We start from the raw sequence: 18,609 nt of genomic DNA, 5'->3' as shown, positions 1-18,609 counted from the left end.
AGTCGTGCGAGGAATGTACGCGCTTGCCAAAGGGAGGCGTGGAATGTCACCACAACATCTTCATGAAGAGACAACTTTCAAATGTTCTACGTAGCTGTTTATGTTGCTGCAAAGCGCTTTACAACTACATATTTGCGCTGCAGAAATTTTGAGCGCGATAGTTGCTTTGACTATGCGTTCCCAGAAATGTCTGTGTTGTTTTGAATGTAATATTAGGTATGAAACTAGACTGCTCGATGTTGAAATAATTACGTGTTTATTTAGATAATGATTGTTATTTCTGGATATACGTTAGTTGGCATTTATTTAGAACAATGTGTTTTAGGCAAACTCTGACTACAAAATAATAATTGCTTATAAGTGTCTCACCGCACTTTGAACTCTGAACCTCAGTCCAGTTGATGCATAAGAAAATAGAATTTATAATTGGGATGACATTTTTTATCATACTCATTTAACAAAATTAATCCCATTGTTCAAAGTAACTAACACATTTTAAAGCTTTATAATGCAGGCAATATTCAGATAGAACCGTTTTTCATCATGACTCATGGCTCCGTCTGTTTTGTTCTTTACATTCATTACTTTAAATTGCGAATCCTCGCGAGCACGATTTGACTTTTTGTTTTAATGTTAAATAGCATTTCTTAGTTGAATTAATGGCTAGTTTCTGCATAATTAAGTGGGATATTTTGAGGTACCTATTAAAATTTTAAAATTGGATATTTTTATATAAAGATATCGATTTTTTTACACGTAAAAGACTCATTACTTGCGACTGATAATGCCAAAGTAAGTATTCTTGTAAGGATAATCTTCGTTGATATCTCACTACAAAAGAGACTGCTCACTTTACCTCTCATAGTATTTGCTTAGGCCCGCTATTACTTCGGCGCAAGCGAAAAGCCTTTTTATTTACACAAACTGCTACTAACACCTTCTAAGTGTTAAAGTAAAGAATCAAGCCACTAGTGCAACTTAACGCTTAAAATGTTGACACTATTAACGATGAAATGGTGCCACAAAGGCGCAAATAAACATTCGATTGGTGAGAAAATCTAAATAAAATGATGTTTCGTAAAGATATGTATATGATTATTTTTATGTCACATACCAGTGCATATTACGGTTCACTTTTATTGCATTCATAAATATTTTATTAGCTACTCTTTCCAACACAGAAGTCACATTAGTAGTCGCATAGCTGCTCTTATTATTCAATTTATGATACCATTGATTATTATGTAAATATTATATTTGCGGGTTATGCATTATTAAGTTTTTATCGGGTAATTACAATATTTCCATCAACACAACAAACACACACAATGGTTTTACCGGTCATCATTCACGGCCAGTCGGCTTCAGACAATTAAATAAATATTGACCTACTAATTGTTTTTGCGGCATTGATGGGAGGCTGTGTTGACAAAGGTTGTGATGGACGACCCTATTTTTTGTAATCCTACCCCTTTTTCTCGCCTCAACAAGATCACATTTCAACAAAGCAAGTGGCCACTATACGAAAATAAAGCGCTTTGCTATCAATCAATTGAATTACAAACTTCCAAACTTTGCCGTTCAAATAAAACTCAGTAGCAAATTTAAATCCGTTTTCATAGCAAATACTTTGCATAACTTAAACAAAAGCAATTTCATAATTACAAATCAATACGGCAGTTCATAAGTCCGACGGATTGTATTAAATTGTGAGTATTTAACGATTCGGCGAGGCTCTATATTTAATGTAGTACCTAGATCGTTACGTACCTACTGCGAGGGGAGTCTATACACGAACGTATAAATAAGCCTTCAGCCGGCTGTTAGCGACGAAGGGTATTTTCAATATGGGTAATTTCGCCTGGAACACAAATACTTTAGCAGCTTTATTGCATACTCGAGGATTAACTCGGTATATGAGCGTTGAAAAACGAGAGCTTCTGGTTTCCAGTTACATACAAAAACTCTTGGTATTTTATCTTAATTACTTAGAAATCTTTGTGAGAGCAAATCCCTACCCTTATGTTGTCCATCGTCGCGTAACTTTATGAGGGGATTACTTTTATGACCGGGATTAAAGTCCCGTTTGCGAAATGTTTACAGCGCTGAACTCCGTGCCCAGTTGTACGATAGATGCTCTATTACTACGGGCTACGATTTTAAAACGACCAGTATAAAACATTAAGAACTCCTTTGAGGTTTTCAAAAAGCCCAAGAGTTTCGGGCGATGCTAAATAATAATGAAATTCGTGAAGTAGAAGAATCTTCACAATTATAAAGTTTATAATAAATCGTTCCTCTACCTCATAGGATAATATTTAAGGAATTTTCATAACGAAAGCTTTGCAATTTAACAGGTAGGCGAAAGGCTTTTTGGTATTTGTAAAGGTCAGTCGTGGAATTACGACGGATTAGTAGAGTAAATCAGAAACAGCAATAATGCCGTAAGAATAATGAACAGTACGACTAATAGTTTTGTGTTTGTTTCATTACTGTTATTTGCTTTGCGTGAAAGTAACTAGTATTATTGTATTGAGAATTTCGATTCCATACAATAATTTAGGTGGAATTAAACAACTATTTGGTTGTTATATGAAAGGTCCGCACACAAATTAAGCCGTTAGCTGGGTAGGTATAACTCGGCGACAGCACAGAATCCCGCCGCTGCTAAGGAGCTTCATTCTTGGCACCATAAACACATTCTTCGACACATAGTTGCCTCGTGATGTCGCAACTAAGGCCCGCCCTAACAAACACTTAGTAATACGCCGACAAAGGAATTCGAGACGCTCCGAGGAATCCTTCCTTGTAAAATGTGAACCTATTGTGCATGTTATACAATTATTTCACCTTCAATATTAAGCTGAGGCTTTAAAGCAACCGCCTTAAATTCAAGCGCTTCTAAATATTGTGGCAGAGCTTAGCTTCCTATGTGGGATTTACGATGCTTACAGGATTATACGTAAGCTCGTTGAAATATTATCTCCAGCCATGTTTACTCTAGGAATAGTCATAGTTGTTCTAGTTTGTCATGTTTCCAGTATATAGATATGCTAGTACTCTGGCGTCGGCTCAGTTTGTACTATCGCTAACCGGATAACGTGCCAAAGCTCGTTGGAAGTAAAATAAATAATACATAAAATGAAAGTAAGTAGAAAGCTAGAGAGTAGAATCAACAAGTGAATTATTTCTTAGCCGAAAAATCGGCAGGCGTTACTCAGCATTCTTTTGTTATGTCGGGCTACAGGTGCGAGCTCAACCAAAGTATTTGCTTTTTCATAAGGGTTTGCCACTCCACAACTGAATACGGTGAAAGCCGCCTCGAGAATACATCAATATTTATAGTGTATAAAGAGATTTTTCTCTTATTATACAAAGTTTTCCTTTTCACGTTTATTCTAATGTTCCGGATTTGGCAATACAATATGTGAAAAGTTTTTATTTCGACAAGAGATTTATATTTGTGGTAGCTACTTACGCATTGAGTCGTAAATGCAGCAGTATAAAAGACAGGCGCTGGGTCAAAAGGGGGTGAAAAAATAGGCGATAAAGTGACGGCTGTCGTCCATCATGGCGAGTGTCAGGCGAACGGCTTTAGCTTCAAATAATTGTTTGGACGCATCGAGTTTCCGCGAGCTAATCGTCCCAGGCCGGAAAAACTGTCCGGCACAAGCATTCACGTGCAAATGTTTGTTCACTCCATCTCGCGTAAACCTTAAATCCCGGCAACTATAAAGAAAGCGAGGTCACCACACTATTACCAACTTAGTATTTTACGATGCAATTATTCGGGCGAGCTGGTTTACAGCGTCATAAGTAAAATAAGCAATTACTAATCCGGCTTCCACCCAATAAGCCAGAGCTAAGAACTAATTCGTAGCGTATGGTTACAACAGACCTAAATAGGTCAGCTGTTTCAATTGCTGTCAAACGCTCTGCATACCAATTAAGCTTCAATTAACTAACCGAGTTATAATGATAATCAATCAGGTGTATTCACGATGTACCTGCCCATATAATATATCAGGAGCTTTGTCTTCGCAATACCTACATGTAGGAAAACGATCCAATTTGTTATTTAGAAGGAAACAGGTAAATGTACGGGGAAAATAATGAGGACCGCCAACAACATTGACCCGCAGTGACGTGTAAAAATCGGTACAGTTTGAGCACGTGCGAGTTGCTTGTCCATCTTCGTGATCGCAGCCCGGCTCGCAGCACACGTCAGGACCTTACTCAGCTGAGATGTTTCACGGAGAAAACAAATGACTCACTTACCTGTTGATGCCCACCCTACGGAGCGGAACGAGCCTTTGAATCTATAACTTGAACGATACGATTGCGTGACTTGCGTAGTTCCCGCTAGTGACAATGTATTTTTCCTGTTATTCTGAGCGTGGAATGGAATGAGAATGCTTTCAGTTATGTTATAGGCAGTTAAGTAAGCTATTTCGTAATTCGATTCAATTCAATTCGTTTGTAATTAAAACCTCAGTCAATGTTGGATATAATTCATTTTGCACTATACTTCAAACAGTAAACGTCCACTTTTGTAGTGACAATAGAAACTTATTTACCGCAGATACTCTTTTCCGCAGAGTATTTATTTGCATAGTTAACGTGTTGCCCAGAGGACGGTCCATAATGTTTCATATAGCACATTGTATATTCAGCGACAATAGTATTACATACACTTATATTTATTTATAATGTGAGGTCGCGCGCTTCCCGGATGTAAATCTCGTAGCCACTCGGTTCGCGGGCTGCACCACGAATTTACATAATTCATGTGACACGAAACTGTCTCCAAGAATTTACACTGCAGAGAAAAGAGATAGAAAATGTTCCCCAACATTATGTGCTTACGTACATTGTATGAAAGTCGAACATTAGAATGTGTTGGGAATATCAGCAAAAATGTAACAGAAACTTTGTCTATTCACAGTTTAAAGGGAGGAAGTTGAAATTATATCTGTGAATATTCGCTAGAGGAATGCGTCTCATTCAGTGGCGCTCAGTCGTGCAGCTCGCGAGGAATTCTGTCAAAGTCCGTGTGTCGCTGGTTTCCTTCGGGATCGGAGACGGGACAATACGTGCACCGTATAGCATTCTTTATAAACGTTATTGCTACTTCAGCTGTCACAACGAATAAAAGCCCTATTATTCATTCATTTATGCAAAATTATTGTTTATTGCTATTAAAATAACCTTTCATCATAAATTAACTTCAAGCTACTTACTTCGATTTAATTTTACGCCACCAAAACGTCCTTTTTGTATCAGCATAAAGTCTACTGTCGCGTAAAAATAAACAGAAAATATAAAAAAGGAAAATTACTCTTTGTCTTTTACCATCAAAGGGGTGTTGTTTAAGGTACAAAAACATCCAAGTGGCGATTTTCGGCATCTACCTGGCCCCCGAATACCGGGGTCGGGGTTACGCGGGGAATTTTGTCAAAGTCACTCCGCTCAGCCCAGGAATGGGGACAATACGTCTTCATGCAACATTCACGGACCTTCGCCTTTACATTATTAGAATGGGGACGGAACTATACGAATACAAACTATGGAATTCTTATCATCTTTAAGATACTAAGTGACCCATAACTCCTTAAATTCTATCCAATCGTAGTCGGTTAATCCGCTTTCAGACAAAGGACTTGCATAAATGTTATCTTAGGTGCTATTGTGCTTAGCGAGAGACAAATGGTGCAATATGATGTAACACTATAGCAGTGTTCTCTATTAACTAATGTTCAGGGGTTTAGCCATTAAAGTTAGCATCTGTTCTACAGTTTGCAAAGAGAAACTTCTGTATAAAGTGCTTAGTGCAAGAAATATGACTAAAAGGTTATGTAAATATTTATTTTAATATTAATGAACATTGTACCGGTTTCCTTAATTTTTATCGCTGCATGGCAATTAAACAATAAAATTCGTGTATGAAACTAGTGTAATAGTCGATTTTGCTCCGGCAGCGTCGCTGTACGTTAAGTTAGTTGTTTTCTCGTGGGAGCGAGCGCCGTAATGACTGTGTTTTCCTTTGTCTGCAACGCGGACCGACTATGAGTATGTCAGTAATGTCCCCGATTAATATCTGTGTGTTGCGTGCGACTCGAATACGTTCAAGTTTTTACAGCCCAGTAGCCAGCTTAATTGACTTCAACAAATGGCTACCATGTACCAATTTGTAACTTGTAGCAGTGCTACGTGTTCGTAGCAGTGGACGTACCGTAGCCGCTACGCTTTCATCGTTTAGTTCGGCCCGTCTTACTAAAGCTACAGTGCATTTAATTCAGTTTAACGAGTTTTACTTCATCTCATTCCATTAGCAACGTATTTTATTCGCACGGGTTGAAAAGTAATGGCAGTTTGTTAGTTTTGAAAGGCTAGGTCGTTGATTTAAATGAACATTTAGCGTAATTTAATGTTAGGAAATTGTTTCCATGAGTTACTTTATAGTGGGCAGAAAAGTGCTATTATAAGTGTCAGATAGTATTTTAAGAGAATGGCACATATTACCGAGTAATATACCTTTTCTTTTCCTACATTGTTTTACGAAGAAGAAAAAAAATAAACCCGCTGTTGACTTCATTAAAGCCGTGTGTGCTTTATGACGGTAATTAATTGTTATTCTCACAGCAAAATGAACGAGTATATTCTGCGTCGTTTATATTTTTATGTGATTAAAATACAAAGAGACACTTTGCAAACGTATTTCTTCTAAGTGTGTGATTATAGTTCGGCCATTCAGAGAATGCGTTCCTGACACGTCGCGATTGAACTGACGACGTAACTTTGCAATGGCGTTGCAGTTACGATAAAAATATTTTTGCTGGTTGTTTACCGTTTTAACAATTGAGGAGCATTAAAACAACATTATTATATCAATAATCAATGAATGTAGTTACGTCGTCAGTTCAATCGCGACGTGTCAGGAACGCATTCTCTGAATGGCCGAACTTTAGAATGCAATAAAACAAAAGACGCTTGACACAGACCAAAAATTTGAAATAAAACAAAACATCGTGTCATTCTAAAATGCCGCTATGTTTGAAATTCGAATGGCATGGCATTCAAATTGATTACGTTTTATTCTAAAATCAAATACAAAAGAGATTGTTTCATATTGCATAACAAACTGGAATCAGTTGAACGTAATTTGTAACTGAACTAATGCGAGCTTTGTTTATGCAGTAGTATTTTATTAGATAACTGGTAACTGCGTATTGCGATAACCGTTATTTTGACCGTGTAAGTAAAATTAAATGCTGGCGCAGTAGAATTGTGAAATACGCACACATAGTTTTTATTTAATGCACACAAAAAGTGAAATTTCATTTTACAAAATGAGTTCAATATGGTTTTTTTTTTGTTTGAGCACAGACAGCTTATAGATAATTGTAAAATAAATAAGCAGCATGACGATATATAAATAAAACGATGACTGTGTAGGTACCTTTTAATATACATATGCTACTTATAATTACAAAAAAATTAGAATATCAGTTGAGACTTCTTAAGGTTTTTAGCATGTTGAGAAAATGTTCACATTGAATAATGTTGTATCAAAACTAGGCATAGTATCGGTACTGTATCCCAATCAAAATAACCATTAATGAGGCAGCCTGTTCCCAGCAACTAATAAACGAAGTAATTATAAACCATATCCTCATAATTAAATAACTTTCATTGTGTATGTACCCTCGCCTAACCGATAACCCAAGGATCTTAATTACAAACGTGACAGTTATTAAATATAACTTGTAGTGTCGCTCACCCATAATTAATAACGGTTAGAAGTTACACATACATTAGGTTAAGGCATTCACTATTGAACGTAGGATACCCATAAACTATAATTAAATATAATAATATTTATATACATGTAAATGTTTTGGTGGATCTTTAAAACAGTATGACAAAAGCGAAAATGACCTACAACTTATTTGTTACGCTTTCAAGCTTAAGGGCTGATTCGATTAAAATGCTTGGTTTATATATAGGAGTAAATATCTTGCAGGCAGAAATAGAATACTTCTATCCAAACAAGGACTCACTTTCCAGGCAAAATTTTACTTTGAGATGGAAGAAATTAGATTGTATCGGAATATCACATTATCTCATCCATTGAGGCACCAAAAAGTTTACCTATGTCGCTGTGTCAGATTACTGGAATCAATTAATTGGAGGCTCAAAATTCAAAGAAAGAATAAATCCGATACTTAATGGTTGTACTCGGAAATGGTATATAGAATGCTCGAGGATTTTTTTGAAAATAGAAAACACAAATGGACCTGCTTTTCCGATCGTCATTTGCATATAGTAAGGATAAAAAGTTACGACCGAATAAACAGGTAAAAACGTTACACGTTACCTACATATTTACTAACTAAAGGTCATTTATCATAAAAAATTGGTTTCAATTTCAGAATGGGCAGCGTCTTTCATTAAACACATCATTTCTAAGAATTACGGCGAACATCCAAAGAGAAATTTAAATAAACGGACTAAAGCGATGTGTTAAACTCTTTTGACGGATTAAACTTTCAGTTTGTATTGCGTCTGGATATACCTTTGCAGAAGTATATGGTACTCTACTGTACATTCCTACCCGATACTAATCTCTTGAAATGCCTATAGGCCACGTCACCAATATTAGCAAAGTTTTCAACTGCACTCTTATTTCCTTGACTATAACTCATTTTCATTGGTTTTTAACGAAGGCCGTTGAACAGTATGCGGAAAGTAAATGTTGTGGGTCAGCAACCAATTTAATTATCGGCTGCTGGTTTGCGTAGTCCCTATCTTAAAAAAAAGAAGTGAAGAATATCAATAATTATATTATACGTGAAAAAATTTGAAGTACCTCCTACCTATATGCGACCTCTACCGAACTACCAATTAAAACGAGCATTTACAATGTTCATGCTATACCTACCTATAAAAAAAATCTATATTAATCAACATCTCCTCAGATGGGTCACCTCTCAGTGGTGATACCGCCAGACATCGCTGATGAGGACGGTTCCGAAGCCAGTGCTCCTGAAGGTGGGTCGGTGGAACTGCGCTGCACAGCCGCTGGTGTGCCAGCTCCTATTATATCGTGGAAGCGGACTGGAGGTCGGAACATTGTGTTCCGTGATGATGATGGGAAGGAGATCAAAGGTAAGGATTTCTTAATATTTGCTCAAAGTTCCTTTCTTTGGTTTGACAAAACACTCGAATAAAGTCGTATTTTGAAGTGTAATATTGAATTAATGTAATTATAATAAATATATTAGCCAATTACATATGTTCTTAAGTTGATCCTTCACATATGAATTTTTAAGTCCCCTAAAGTTACTGGGAAAGGAAACTGTTTTAGCAGATATGATTTTAATGTATCTACGGAAAGTCGTTTTTTAAAAGCAAAACTCTGTTATTTATTCTCTCTACCCACAATTCAGCAGACACAAAACAAAATCACTATCGGGTAACACTGAAAAATAAATAAGAAAAACGAATTACAGAAATAAAACATAGCTACTTAATGAGTTTAACAAAAGATTATTTTCCTGAACAATACCAGTTAATTAAATGAACAAAGTGTTGGCATGCGGTCAAATGAATGCAACTGGATTATACATAGTTGGGTATGACCACAATTTACTTTATACTTGCTTTAGTTTTCTATTTTAAAAAGATAAAAACTATTTTAGATACGTAAGTACAAAGTTCTTGAACCTAAACAAATATTGTTCCAAATAATCTTTGCTTAAAATGCCAAAATAAAGAGATTTTATCCTATTGACTTGGTCCGAAGAATTTAGATATATGATCTAAATCCTTCCAATTGAGAGAGTTTTAATTTCTTGATAGGCTTACTTGCGACAGTGATTGATTGAGGGAATCCCTTATTTTTTGAGGGGAAATAAAATAAGCGTGCTTCCCCTTGCATTTCCCCTCGCAGTATAGGAAACTAAATACACTTACGCTACCTTAAAAGCAATTATTTGTTGTCACTGATTTAAAGTTTCATCGTATAAAATGTAGATGAAATATTGAAAAAGAAAATCTGTGAAAGGAAGATGGAAATACAGAAGCAGCATTTCTTTGGCATTGCAGTTGATCCAAATAAAAGATAATAATCAAAGTACCTTCTAAACGCAAAAAATAAAACGTCAATTTTCCGTTGAATTTTATTCGCATCAGTAAGATCCGACTAAGTGGTAAAAAAGAAACAAGACTAATTTTGCATTCAAAGCCCGCCCGGAGCGGGCGCAGGTGCTACAGCGGTTAAAACATTGGAGTTTTATGGGATTTATTAAGATATTGCCCTAAGGATATTGGAAAGAAAATTCCAATTCGATATAAATGTACAACGTGCTCGCCGAACGACATCTAAATAATGATCGAACGAGATGATCACGCATACACATGCCATATTTATTTATCGTCTCTTACGGGTAGATAAACAAATTATTTACATCGACAGGCGGAACGAGGCGAGGCCATGTTAAATAAGAAACGCCCTCTCCAATTGCCTGTAAAACTGATTTATATTATAACGTCAATAAATGTGTTAAATATTCTTTCTTTTTGCTTTAATTTTACACGGTAAATAATTTCGTAAAATGTTCACGTAATATTTAAAGTCAATGAGGACATTTCTTTTTCCAATGACAACACGGGACTGTCAACATTAAACAAAAGAAGGCGACGTCTGATGCTCATGGCTGGAATTCATTTCCGCGGAAAAAACGTGTTCAGAGAACTCAATTACTACTTAAACAAAATATTGTAGCAATCCGGGTTTCGGTCAGGAAATTAAACGAACGGCTTAGTGACCGGCCTGACAAAAGGTTGTTATCTCTTATAGTTATAATGACGTACCCTTTACAGCGCATCGCAACACTAGGTGAAAAGATATAGGAGTTAAAGCAATTATAGGGCTAGTCATTTTAACACATACGCACACTGTTGTATTTCTAATGGCGTGTAATCCCGTGCTCTAATTTATACCATAATCTAAATGTATTAGGCCCAAAATTGCCGTTCCCTGTTGGGCTATTTAAAACCTTTTCGGTGCGGTGTTTTACGAATTTGACCCGTTTTATTTAAGCCATTAAGCGTAAACAAAAGACTGGCGTCCCTCTGTAAACGGAGGGGTGTTGTAATAGTTAACAGAGTGGTGGAACTGGCTCTGCCTTTGTATTAATTGGACATGTTAAACACGCTTCACTAAATATGTAAGAATTGCCTTTGCCGTAGCTGTTCGCGTTTTCCTTTTTCGCCGGTTTTTCGTTTTCCTCTTTTGCGGCGAGCTCGAGTCGGAATGAAATTATTGAGAATTTGTTTCTGAGCGCATTAGTAACTGTAAATCATTGATTCTGTCGAGATAGCAGCGCCGTTAATTAACAATTTGTATACTTTTTCTGCATTTGCGAAATTTTAACAAAAGGAGGATTAATTACGTTTTTCGTGAAGAATAAAAACTCTTTATGCTATTTCATAAGATACGTATAATTCCACCCGGTAGCGTACATCACTAACGAAAATATAGTTTAAGAAAACTTTCGGCATAATGGTTTAGTAAAACGTACATATCTTAATACAGCAGATATCATACAATAGCAGGTACCAAAAACAAGTATGTATAAATAAGCAATATTAATAATTTCTGAGTATATCATAATCCAATGATATTGTTCTCAGCATATGGCAAACAACAATAGAAGACTTCATGAAGTGAACTATATCGTTATACATCACAGATTATTTATCTCTCGGGGATGGCTAACTTAATTAAGTTTGTTATAATAAAACAACGCAAATGAATCGTTAAATTAAGACTTAATAATGAAGTGTTTTATAACTGTAGATTGTCTGCGAGATAATTTTATTGCAGGAATTTCAATGTAATATAAAGAATTTTAATGTTTTTATAATATAAAAGGATTGTTTTAAAATACATTAAACGCATTATCCTTTTAAAATAATTGCTTGTTTGACACCAATAATACATTATAAGCTTCTTAAAAAGTGTAACGATTATTGCAATAAATGAAGGATAAATGAGTAATATTATAGAGAACAATAAATAATTAAATTTCCACATGAATAACAGCCTAATTACATTAAAATTAACGACCTTCAACAGCGGAGCAATATCATCATTTAAAATACGTTCAGTTGCAGAAAATATTTCAGCCAGAATGAAATCGGAAAACAATTAGTCTCGGCGCAATAATAACGTAGAATTGCTGAATCAGAGTCGACGTCTAGAGTAACAAGTTGGCTACGACATGTCGCAACCCAAGTTTATAACCCGTTAATAAAACACAATTTCATACAAACGCCGCTTTTGATATTGTACGCGTTACGAAGTAGCAGTATTTTATGTGCCCCTAGTATAGCGGGGGTCGTATGCTATAATAAAGCGATAAATTATTTCCATTTAAATTTAATTTGACAGCCATCGTGAAACGAATAGCTTTCACAGTTATGTTTTGATTAAAGTGCGAGGAAATAATTTGAGATGTGGATGTGATTATCTGTATTTTATTGTTTGTTCAAAAGATGGTAATTAAATTATATCAAATAGACCTATGTATTTCAAAGCGTTTCAAATATTCAATGAAGATAATAATGTTGTTATGTAAACGGGATAGGTTTTATTCTATCTATTGCTAGTTGAGAATGGCTTTTGGTATAGTTCGGTTTATGAGCAATAATATTTTTAAGATGTCTCTTTAAAACCTAAAATCACAATAATGATAAAACTTACCAACCAATTTTGCAAAGTAATAAATAATCTATTTGAAAATCACCGTTGGTGTACCTGCTCTGTAGTACATCTTACTACAGAAGTGAGGTGTAATTTTTCAGATCAAAATGTATCTCTTGGGCGTTGCGCATTCAGTTACGAAATTGTTGTAATAAATATGAACCAAGATTTTGCCGCTTTAGTAAATTTATTCATGTAAGACGTTCCGTTTTATTCATAAGTTGTGAAGTGCTAGTTTGTTTGATGTGCCATATTATGTACGTGTTGAAGTCACGTAGTTTGTGGAATGCTATATGAAGAATGGTATGTAGATGTCATTGCACTTTGGGCTCAGACAGTCCTTTCAACTGTAGTTTGAATTATTTCTCTATGTAAAATGGGCAGACGACCGCATGGAGCAAATAAATCTGAAAGGATTAAGGAAAACCATGTTATATTGCATTAGTTAATCAAAAATAACCATGTAAATAAAACTGGCCATTTTAATATTTCCATTAAATATTTTATCTTCACTTATGTCTGGCACATTACAAATTTTATGACGATAAGTTTTTTTAAACGGCCGTTCAATGCGCTTGTTATTCTGATTTATGTTCGGCAATAAAGAGGTCGTTTTTCAACTTGATATAAGACCTAGATCATAACTGTTGAAAGGTGTTTACAGATACTGGCCTAAAGCTTAACATAAGCACCTACAACACCCGCATTTATTCAGAAAAAGATTTTGGTACATGTATTTCTACTTTTAAAACTTCCATTAAAATAATTTTCATAAACCTAATTGGATACGAATTTAGGGAAGGGTCGATTTATGTAAGAACCATGTTTTTTGCTAACCTCAAGACCTAAAATCTTGGATGACATAATAATGTAAATTAGCAGTAAATTCTACTCCAGCCAACTTTCGATCGTCGATACCTTAAACGGTAATAAACACTCCTTTGGGTCGCTGCCACTTAACGGGATGTGACCTCAAAGTTGAACTAAATTAGTTCGATGTTCTAGTGTAAGTCAAGTTCCGAACTATGCTGCTTCTAACGTCTTGTCAACAGTGACGTCACATCAGTTTTGAAAATAGAATGTGTGGTGCAATGTGACGTTTCAAAACTTTCACAATTATGAACGCTGTGGAAGTTTTATTTTTATTTAGTTGGGCTACCGAACCGCGAGCCGGGTGGACTCTGGTTTTATGCATGTTTGAAGAGGCGTCCGCCCAACAATGCTACAATAGGCTCACATAGTATGACGTCAAACACATGATTTATTTTCAATAGGGAAGTTAACTTGACAGATGTTGTTACATTTCCACGAAGAGATTATCCTTACTGATATCAATGGAGAAATTATTCTGTTTTTTTCTTGTGACGTTTTGTAGATAAAGTCAGTTAATTAATTTAGATGAATGATAACGATTGCCTGAAGTTTGAAGCAGGAAAATAAGCAAATGTTTTATCCAAATGTCGTTCAATCGAAAGTGTGAAGCCGCCGATATCTACACAAACAGGATTTAAAAGTAATTTAGATTTCTTTTATGCATGAATTAATTAATATATTCTTTTTACACAGTTGTGGAGAGCTACGTGGGTTCAATCCTGTCTCTGAAAGGGCTGCAGCGATCTGACATGGGCACGTACTTGTGCATCGCAGCAAACGGTATTCCGCCGACTAAGAGTCGTCGGTACGAAGTCTCTGTGCTCTGTAAGTATATAATACATCAACATAAACATTCAACTAGAAAACTCACTCATATAATGATCCTTCTGAATGAAATAATTCAAAAAAAGACGTCGTGAATAAAGAAGAAAATAAGCAGTTAAAAATCTTATAAGAACACTTTACTGCCCACGCTATAAAGTAAAACAAGCGTGGTGTGTCTTACAAAGAAGTTACACGTTATTCTATGAACTAAAAGTACATAAACTTAAGTAAAAATATAGAGTTTCAGGAATATAAAGTGTCTAACTTATCTCTTTAACAAAACTGGCTGACTTTAAATGCTTGCGTAAACCTAATTGAGTGGACTTAATTTCGACCTAGTTTAACTTTGTTGATCATTTCTTTTGTATGGGTAATTAGGTTTATTTACTGGATATACCGTGCCGAGGTAATGTTGGATTGTATGCTTAATGCCTTTAAAGGTCCGGGAGTTGAAGGCATTTACTTTTACGGTGCAATAGATTTCCTTGGAATGGGTTTTCCTTGAACTTAGTTGAAGTAGTTACTTCTTTCGAAATATATAGAGCGGTCTTATTTTTCTGGATTTCTATCCCCGGAATAAAGAACATCTATTTATAAATACCTATAATATTTAAATAGAATTTTTACTAATAACATTATTAATGTAACACGGATCAGTGCCAAAAATACTTACGATAAAGGGAAACGTCTCTTATTCCGTCACTCCTTTTCTTATGCCCACCATTATTTGTGTCCAGTCGAGCCGATCGTGCGAGTGGCGAGTCCAGTGGTACTCCGGGCGGCTGACATGCAAGTCACTCTCCAGTGCTACGTCGAGGCCTCGCCTAAATCACTCAACACCTGGCAACGGGGAAAATCACAAGTTGGTGAGTAATTATATGAGGAAATTCTGGTTTGTTTTTCTTTTGTACAAGGCCCATGTTGGGCGCCAACAGTAATTACGTATTTTTTTGTTTCGATTAGGATGAGGGTAATGTTAACCATTAGTATTGTAAATAACAAAAACTAATTGAAGGAAGGAATATAATTTGGTTTTATTACGATAGTGATTAGTGATTGAATTGCATTAAGTATCTTCCATGAACTTTAAAATATCTGTACATTGGCCAGTAAGTAACCTTTTTAATTTTCAACTGTTTTTCTCTGTAGGTGGCAAGCTGCTAAACAGTTCAAAGTACGTGATATCAGAAGAGATACTGAACGAGTATGCGTTACGAATGAACCTCACTATTAATCGCTTGAAGAAGAGCGATTTCGGCGAATATACCTGCACAGCGGCCAACGGCTACGGCAAAGCTGAAGGCATTATCACTTTAAAAGGTAAATTCATTTTCTACTACGGTCACATAAATTCATGAATAGTTAATATCCGTAATAGGTTTTGCAGGTCAGGTGAATTTTGGTTTAGCATTCAAAGGGACGCGACAAACGCTGGGGATTTGACATGAATTTTACATTAAATAATCATTCTGTTTTGCACAATGTGCGAATTATTTATCAAAGCCTTAGACATGTTTCTTTCAATTGTTATTTAAACATTGTCGAAACCAAAACGATGAATTATAAATGCATTTTATGTAAGTACGCGCCTTATTCGTTGTTTCTAATCAGACTCTTCTGCTTCTCAACAGAGACTCCTCAGAGGACAACAACGACAACTACGACAACAACAACAACAACCACAACAACACCGCGCCCAACAACAACAACAGTTGCAACAACACGCCCTCCGAAGCGTCACCTCAAGAAACAACACGACCGCGGCAATCAAAACTCACTCGACCCCGACATGCGGCAACCAGAAGTCAACAACGCTTTCAATTTCTACAACAACGCGTTCCCGCCGCCCAACAACTCCATCAACGAATACGCTCAAAGAACCGAACGGCAGAAACTACGCCCCACCGGCTCACCACCACGATACATCGTATACAACCACGCCAACAAAATTGGCACTAAAACTGTCTTCTCCATGTTCATATTGCTACTAAACTTTGTTGTATAGAAAGAAATTAGATTTCTGCATAATTTAATAGCATTAACAAGTAGTGATAAAAACATGGCTGTTGAATTTTATATGTGTAAGTACGTATTTTGAGGTTGTTGTAAACGTTTTAGTGGATCTCGATGTTAATATTGTTATGAAAAACATTATCGACAGTTAATAATAAATAATGAGTTTCAGCCTTAAAATGTAAATTGAGACAATAAATACGATAAAGGGTAAGCTCGACTGTCTTTGAAGCCTGTATAAGTATTTTTGATTGATTCAAGTGATTAAAAAATTCGAAGTTACACCACGTCATGATGCACACGTTACCACAATTCGCTTGAGAATAATGTAGCAAGCGTATTTATTAATCACATGCATCAATCAAATAATAAACAGGTATTTTTCTGGAAATGCTGTTGATGATAAATAATTACGTAATAACAACTAAATATTTTTGAAATAATATCATTATTATCATATCAGACGGCTATTTAATAAAATTGGAGGAATTTGATAGACTTGAAGCGATGGAACTTGTCTAACGAGGTTCAAGAAACCCTGTTTAGCTAACGTTTTTATTATTATCTTATTATTATTCTATACAACTCTTATTATACAATCTCATATAATAATGGCATAATAATTTAGAATAATAACTTGTATTTATAAGAGAAAAATATGATAAATATAAAATTAGTGCGTATAAAATTTGTATATGACAATATGATGTAAAGACAATACATAGTTAGTAGAAATAAGTTAGAATGACAATAAAAATGATAGTTGGTTTTATTTCATTTGCATAGTTGTAGTTACATAAGTACCTATACAAGTTGTAAGGTTTTTTTCTATTATTAAAAATAAAAGAATATTTCTTTTAAAGAGGGTATTTTGTATATAAATTGTACAAGTGCCCAAAACAACGAAATGAATGACCAAAATTTATATAATTTTGAAGTGTTGTTAAATTATGTTTCGTCTATCCTCTTTATATTTTGTTTAAGAAAACATAAGTTCATTTATTTAATTTAACATATTTTGTAATACAGTAGAATAAATAAGACGCTTTAAAAACTGTTTTTATGTTACTGCTAATATCAGTACAATAAAAATAATATAACATTTAGTTTCTAGCTTAAAATAATGACGTAAGAATAAAAATTAGTTATTTTGTAAACAAAAATGTGTTAGACGATAAAATTTTATAATCGATAATAATAAATTTATGTCTTCCGGATAGTATATTAAAGTAATGTATTCGGCTCATTCGTGTTTATGAGTTAAATATCTAAAATATTAGACGAAGTTCCTTTTGGACTTCAGAATAACGTAGTCTTATGTAAGTGAAAAGAAAGAATTTATTGTAGGCATAGTGTTACGATGAATATAAAAAAATACATGAATTTTGATAAGAATCGATTCTACTGTAAAAATGAATGAATGCGTATTTAGTTATAATTATTATAGAATTGAATATCCACCTCTACATAAGAACTCTGTTTATTTATTGGTAACATTATTAACTTATCATTAAAAACCTTCTTGTTTTATTACTTTATTATTGAAAAAGTTATTTGTCAAATAGCGTAATTACGTTTATTTAGAAACAAGTCTACGTTTTAATATTTTTTCAACAATAAATGCCCGTTATAGATTGTAGCACAAAATAATATAATGTTTACAGTTAACCTACATAACTGCATGTTTAACATTGAAATAAAATATCAATTCAATCTTATAACTTTATAAATCTACTGTTGATAAAATAAATTCCAACATTACCATCAGTTTTCGTAATGTAAATACATATTTATTTTATTGTAATTGTATTTTAAACTATAAACTTGACTAATTGAAAATTAATTTTCAAATAATTAATGACAATAAATACGACAATGATTGTAAATAATTGAATTCGCGTTAAACCAGTTTATTAGTACGAAATGCGACTATTTATCAATGTTAACTTTAAGATGTTGATATCATTTTATGACATTTTAAAATAAAAAATATAATCAAAGTAATCATATGGACTAATGTTACTTATTTACTTTTTCTCCTTTCCAGATGGAGCCCTAGAAATCACGTTCTTAGAAACAACTGTATGACGTAATTATTAGAAATTGCTTGGTCCTCAGCATAATTAACA

The 18,609-nt window shown here is 34.6% G+C and overlaps 1 protein-coding gene across 1 annotated transcript in view; it reads left to right on the top strand.

The window, feature by feature from the left end:
- LOC124634741 (lachesin-like) overlaps nt 1-17,534 on the top strand; it is a 34,682-nt gene extending 17,148 nt beyond the window's left edge. The window contains exons 4-8 of the mRNA XM_047170402.1: nt 8,979-9,168; nt 14,336-14,467; nt 15,205-15,333; nt 15,617-15,787; nt 16,099-17,534. Of these exons, the coding sequence (XP_047026358.1) occupies nt 8,979-9,168; nt 14,336-14,467; nt 15,205-15,333; nt 15,617-15,787; nt 16,099-16,472 (996 nt within the window). The 3' untranslated portion in view covers nt 16,473-17,534. The remainder of the gene's footprint in view (nt 1-8,978; nt 9,169-14,335; nt 14,468-15,204; nt 15,334-15,616; nt 15,788-16,098) is intronic.
- Nucleotides 17,535-18,609: the final 1,075 nt, after the last annotated feature.

Source organism: Helicoverpa zea, chromosome 11 (genome assembly GCF_022581195.2).
Source record: "Helicoverpa zea isolate HzStark_Cry1AcR chromosome 11, ilHelZeax1.1, whole genome shotgun sequence".
Taxonomy (NCBI): Eukaryota; Metazoa; Arthropoda; class Insecta; order Lepidoptera; family Noctuidae; genus Helicoverpa; species Helicoverpa zea.
Note: the sequence above shows the minus strand (reverse complement) of the source record. Positions and strands in the feature narration are given on the sequence as shown.